General features: G+C 36.3%; 1 protein-coding gene across 1 annotated transcript; it reads left to right on the top strand.

The window, feature by feature from the left end:
• Window positions 1-5,247: 5,247 nt before the first annotated feature.
• Window positions 5,248-6,992, top strand: LOC130506418 (uncharacterized; the record flags this gene model as incomplete). Its single annotated transcript, XM_057001062.1, has 2 exons — window positions 5,248-5,844; window positions 6,187-6,992. Coding segments are annotated over exons 1-2 (1,388 nt in total), but the record flags the coding sequence as incomplete, so codon positions are not given.
• Window positions 6,993-7,002: the final 10 nt, after the last annotated feature.

The following is a 7,002-nucleotide window of genomic DNA, read 5'->3' as shown; positions in this document are numbered from 1 at the left end:
ATTGGACCAAAATAATATAAATGTGATTCTTAATGCATGAGGATATTTGGTTTTCAAAGATCATAAAATAATAACCGATTCCTTCCCCCCTTTACCGGGTAAACCAAGACAAGAAAATTTATAATTTTCAGCAAATGTCTAAACCAAATTCAATTATATTTTCAATCAATTGGTTTCAAGGAAGGTTTATATTTTAATAAAAGCAAGCATGCATTCAAAGTTGGTTCAAGATGATTCAAATTTTTACTAAACTTATGCAATCAAGTATGCAACAAGATTACTATATAATTTTAATCATCAATTTCAAGCATGGTAAAATATCAAGATTAACTATCAACTTATGTGATCAATATTCAATATGATATGAAATCTATTCAAGGTTGGTTCAATTATTTAGCTATCAACCTATATGATCAAATGATTTCATGCATATTTATTCTATCTTATTAAAATCAAGACTATATGTTATAAAAAATTTATAAACATTTTCAGTCAAAGATATGCATTTAATAAAATCAAATATGCATTTATAAAATCCGATTTTGCATTTATAAAAATCATAAAACTTTTAACAGTTACAAAGCAAACATCAATATTCAAAGATATGCAATGATGGGATTTAATTTCGATTTTATTTTGGTTGACTGGATTCATGGTTTTGATCTTTGGATTTTCGATTTTGCTGGTTGAAAAACCAAGCAAGAGGTTTAAGGGTTTTGATGGTATTGATAAACGACTTATACAACCTGCTGGAACAGCTGGTGATGCGAATGAACAAATGTTTGATTATTGGTTTCAATCCTTTAGACAAATCCGGATTTAAGGTCGGATCATATAGGAGAAAGGTAGAGCCGATTTATGGCTTACAAACCAAGAAGGGGATTTAGGATTTCACATTTTATTTTATAAGAATTTTATAATCAAGATTCATATAGATCTTTAGATATTTTAATCTGTTTTGAGATACTTAGAACCTTTAGAGAATTATAACTTTTATGGATTCAAAATAATTCAGAATCAAGTTTCTTATGGATCAATGGATCATAGAAACAAGTTTAATATTATGGATTCATATAGATCCTTAGATTTCTTTTCAAATATAATGGTGTTCTTAGATTTTATGGATAGATTAGTTTACCATTTTACACCACAAGAATCTGAATGGACCACCATGAGAGAGAGTTGATCCACAGATGAGCTGGTTGAGAGAGAGGTGGAGGAGCTGGCCGGAAAAACCATGAGTCGGCAGCGCGGATTGTATATGCTATTCATGACGCGTCAGAGATCGGATCGACAAGCCGTCTTTGGCAACGGATTCCTCTCGTCTTGGGCTTCAGTTTGATAGGTGGATCGTCGTCTGGATCCACAGGGTTTGAGAGATACGGCGGTTTAAAGTTACGCCTGAATTTAAGATTTTCTGGCCGGAAAAGATGGCCGGAAAAGAGAGCTCAGGTGGAGAACTATCGTGCTGATAACGTGTTATAAACTAAAGAGAATGTGGAGAGTGATTTGTGAGAAAGTTGTGTGTATTTCTCATTAGCCAACACCACAATATATAGTGGTTTGATACAAGGGTTTACAAATGCTTTACAAGGAATAAAATCTACACATTGATTATATTGACTACATTGATGTCATAGAGAAGACTTGGTCATGGTGATAACTCCAAAGTTGACTGAGTCTTCTGATCTCGGTCCGGTTTATAGATGAACCGATGTAGACCGGATGTAAACCTCTTTGCACTTCCTCTTGTATATGTTGGACTTGTATAGTACTTGGTTAAGTACTTGGTTATGGTCCATCCACACAATAGATTTTATAACAAAATGTTAGATTTTGTGGCGTTTATTGTAGAAACGGAATAAGCTTTATATTATGGGGTCTTTTATATTACGAAAATAAAACAGTAACTAGAAGGAGCAGATACCAGTTAGCTAATTATTTTATTTTTCTTGTATACTGAGCGCAATTGCTCTATTTTATTTTATATGTCTCCTGTCTTTTTTTTTTGTCAGCTTATTTTTGTTCTGTCTTAGGTTCGTTTGGTGTGTGTTTTGTTTGATCGGTGGTCGGTAGGAAACAGTGACACATGCTAAATTATCAACGAGCCACTTGCAATCACCACTCCCTTTACAACTTAATTATTTGAACCAACACATAAATTGTACAAATGGAAGAACGTTACTTTTTTTTTTTTTACACTAAAATTTTCAATATCATCGTGGAAAATATTACAACCTTAGATGGATCAATACAATCATAATTGACAGATCAAAGGAAAGGACTACTACAAGACAGAGTGGTCCTTAAAGCCATGAAGTGGTCCTTAAGCCATGAAGGAAACCCTGAAGCAATATATGATTGGTACAGATCCATCTTGATAACACTATCGGCTATAAAAAAGGCCGGCAAAAGAGCATGATGAGATTGAGATTCTACGGAAGAACATTACTTAAAATAATAACAATCTTAATAATCTAGGGACTTCTATTTGATATTAGTCACCTCATTCCTCTCTTCACATCTCTATCTTTTGTTGTAATTCCAAGATCAGCAAATCTTGTAGCTGATAGTTTAGCGAAGAACGTTCTTGCCTCTCTGTTATCGATAAACATCATGTAATCTGTTGGGTTTGAATGAAAGAAGTAAGTTGTTGACCAAAAAAAAAAATTAAGAAAATAAAAAATCAGAAATTTTTATTTTAGACAATCTCCAATATTTTTTTCTGTTTTTCTTTTAAATAGAAAAATATTTGTCTAAAAATATTTTAGACAATCTCTATTTATCATTCGAAAAAATAGTTATTCCAAATATATTCATTCTCTACTTATTTATACTTTATTATATATTTTATATTTTAAAATATTAAAGTCTTAATTTTTAACAATAAGTCAACACAATTACAATAAGATTAAATAATTATTTTAAAATTTATTATAACACATAAAAAACATATTAAATATAATATTCAAATGGACAACTATACTATATAGATTTATATATGAAGAAAATAAAAATATACATAAATGATCATTTTGTGAAAGAAAAAAACTTACTAAAAACAAATAAAATAAACAGTATTAGTTTATATATTCGGAATAAAACTGCTCACATTTTAATATTTGGTGACATTTTAATAACAATGTTACTCATTTAAACTGACCATAATAAAATAGATAAAATTTGATAAAGTTATAGATAAAAATATTTTTTATTAAAATATGTACTCTTATTAGTATCATTTATTAATAGATATATAAACTTATGCACATAAAATTAGTATATCATATACTAAATATAATTCTAGTGATATCTTTATTTAAAATTAAAACTATATTTTGATTTGTCCTTCGAAAGACGGACATATTTTTTATTTTACATTTTTTAAATTAGTTTTTATATTTTTTCGTAATCATATTTTTGTTTTCTTTATAATTATATCTAGGGAGAATTACCAATTATGACTCAAAACTTGGAGTCAAACCCAAAAGAGTACCCCAACTTGGGTCAAAGGCAAAAGTAACCTAAAAGGCTATTGAAATTACAACTATCTCCTTGTGAACAAACAAAAAACGGATTTTTTTTTACGTTTCTACCCCTCGCAAGTCGTCTGTTTACAGACGACTTGAAAATAAGTCGTCCAGACGACTTTAAGTTAAGTCGTCTGGACAGTTATTCTTAAACATAACTTAAAATTTTGTAAAAAATATTTTGATAAGTGAAAAATTGGAATTATGTAATTAACATATGTCTTAAGAGATATAAATTAATATATAACAAATTTCAATTGTTTTCAGCCCAGATGAGTGAAAGTAGTGAGTCATGATATTCTTTAGTTTATGTTTCATCAACATATGTTGTAGTATTGTATGTGTTCTTAGGGTTAGATTTTGGAAAGCATTAAAACCGTTTTTGAAAATTTTTAAAATTACCTAGGCGTGTTCATTTCTGTGTATAGTAAACACTATTGAAGTATAATTTGATTTTATAACGTGGTTAGTAAGTTAATTTATTCATTTTAGTTTAGGGGTTCATTTTAGGGTATTGGACGACTTAATATTTAGTCTTCTGTTCCCAGACGACTAAATATTAGGTCGTCTGATGTACATTATCAGCCAGAATAAGTCGTCTAAACCGGACCAAACCTTAAAGTTTACCAATGTACTTTTAAAGCTAACCGGATTATTTACCCAATATATAAGGTGATTTTTTTTTTTTTTTCATTTTCCGCGAACAGAAACCCTAACAGTTCTCTCTCACCGGCGATATCAAAGGCGATTCGAATTCCCACTATTTCCGAACAACCATCGTTCTCAACGTCGGCTATCTATCTCACTTCATTCTCACCGTTGTCGCCGCAGCTTCTTCTAACCCTAGCGCCGCCGATTCCTCTAAACCCTAGCGCCCCCGCTTCCACTATTTCCGAACAAACCGTCGCCCTCGCCACCGTGCTCACCAACGTTCTCTCCGCCGCTTACTCTAAACACTAGCTAGCACCGCCGTTTCTTCTAAACCCTAGCGCCGCCGCTTCTTCTAAACCCTAGCGCCGCCGCTTCTTCTCTGTAAACCGTAGCGCCGTTTCTCTGTAAACCCTAACGCCGGTAAGTCATCAAACTCGTGGAAAAGATGAACATAAAACGTTGTCTCTTTCAATTTACTCATTCTCACCGTTTCACGTTTATTTTTTCAGATCTATAACCACAATGACGAGTACTCGAACTCCTTCTGCGACTAATCAGGTCCGCTTGAAATTTTTCTACTGGAAGACTTGTAAGTAAGTCGTCTGGAAAGTCTTCAACCTGGACGACTTAGTACGTCCATTTGGAAGACTTTCCAGACGACTTAAATATAAGTCGTCAACTAAGTCGTCCAGTTGGACGACTTTCTAGACGACTTATATTTAAGTCGTCTACTAAGTCGTCTGGAGTAACAATTAAGGCGTGATTGATTTAGCTTGTGTTCTGACTTCTATTGTTGTCTTTGATTATTTTGCAGACAAAAAGGATGGATATTCCAGAACTCCCCCGTAGGTTATACACATTAGGGGAAGAGCCAGAACCCCACAATAGCATTTCGTATCATACGGATAACACGAAGTTGCATACTGCTCTTAGGGAAGCTCTCACTGATGCTGAATTTGAAGAGCTCAAGGAGTCGAGATTGGGAGTTTTCATCAAGTTCAAGGAGCAGGGATTTGGTTGGGCTTCAAGGCTGGTTCACCACTTGCTCGGTTTAAAGCTGGACATTAAGAAGAAGTACGAGATGTGGTGTCTCGTTGGTCCAGAACCTGCGAGGTTTTCACTGTTAGAGTTTGAAAACATCACTGGTCTAAACTGCGACTACATCGAGGACCTTGAGACACCAGAATGTGAAGTTACCCCACAGATGGTTTCTTTCTGGGAGATGATGGGAGTTCATCGGGAAGCTGGGCCAAGTACTGATCAGATAATAGCAGCACTGAAGAGATGCGGGGATTGGTCCAGGGAAGATCGCAAGCGACTCGCGTACCTTTCCATCTTCACTGGATTCATTGAAGGGAAAAAGTTCTCAAGCGCTACACGAGCTACTCTCGCAAGGCTAGTGATGGATTTAGAAAGGTTTGAGAATTATCCATGGGGGAGAGTCGCGTTTAAGGTGCTGATGGACTCTTTGTGGAACAAAGATATTACTGGCTGTTACACCGTGGATGGCTTTATACAAGTTCTTCAGGTCTGGGCGTACACAGCTATTCCGGGATTGGGTGCTAGTATTGGTCTACCCAGAGCAAACAGTCCGTCTCCACCGATTCTGGCTTACGACGGCAGCAGAGGCCGCAGATTCATGAAAGCTGCTATCTTGAGTCAGGTACCTTTCCATCTTCACTTAATTAAGTCGTCTGGAAGGTCTTCCAGCTGGACGACTTAGTAGACGACTTATTATAAGTCGTCTGGAAGGTCTTCCAGCTGGACGACTTAGTAGACGACTTATTATAAGTCGTCTGGAAGGTCTTCCAGCTTGACGACTTAGTAGACGACTTATTATAAGTCGTCTGGAAGGTCGTCCAGCTGGACGACTTAGTAGACGACTTATAATAAGTCGTCTGGAAGGTCGTCCAGCTGGACGACTTAGTTGACGACTTATAATTAAGTCGTCTATTTAGTATTTTGTTTCAAATATCTAACTCGATTCTTCTTCTATTTACTGCAGACCCGCGTGATCAACTTTGTTGAGAAGGACATTAGTGAAATGTGGCCAAAATGGGACTCTGAGGTTGATGACGTGCCCGCGGAGAACATCATTAAAGTCATGTATGATCGGAGACCGTGGAAGTGGACCATGGATTGCTGGGAAGTCACTGGTACAAAACCCAAGTTTGTGACTCCATCGAAAAGAGCCAAAGAGATGGTTGTGGAGGAGGTGGAGGAAGACAATCAGAGACCTCGGAAGAAAGCTCGTAAAGAGGCTCCTAAAGAGGCTCCTAAAGAGGCTAGAGAAGAGGCTCCTACAGAGGCTACAGAAGAGGCTACAGAAGAGGCTAGAGAAGAGGCTAGTTGGGTGACCAGAGAGGAGTTAGAAAACATGTTCAAGGACTTAAGAAGTGGCTTAGGTGACATAATGAAAGATGGGTTTAAGAAGTGCATCAGGGAGATTAGGAAGATCTCCGATAGATTGGAAGCTGTGGAGAAGAAGGTTGGTGTCACCAATCAGGCTACCCCTCAAGCCCCAGAAACCGGGGTTAGTAAAAAACACCCTACCCCACAAGCCCCAGAAACCGGGGTTAGTAACAAACAGACTACTCCTCAAAAGGATCAGCCTACACTTCAAACCAATCATCCTACTCCTCCCACCAGAAAGCATGCTCCTCAAAAGGCAAAGCCTACTCCTCAAAAGGCAAAGCCTACTCCTCAAACGAAACAGCCTGCTCCTCAAACTAAACAGCCTGCTCCTCAAACGAAACAGCCTGCTCCTCAAACGAAAAAGCCTTCTCCTCAAAAGAAACAGCCTTCTCCTCTGCCCAAAGAG

The sequence above is a fragment of the Raphanus sativus genome, unplaced genomic scaffold, assembly GCF_000801105.2.
Source record: "Raphanus sativus cultivar WK10039 unplaced genomic scaffold, ASM80110v3 Scaffold3214, whole genome shotgun sequence".
NCBI lineage: Eukaryota > Viridiplantae > Streptophyta > Magnoliopsida > Brassicales > Brassicaceae > Raphanus > Raphanus sativus.
Note: the sequence above shows the minus strand (reverse complement) of the source record. Positions and strands in the feature narration are given on the sequence as shown.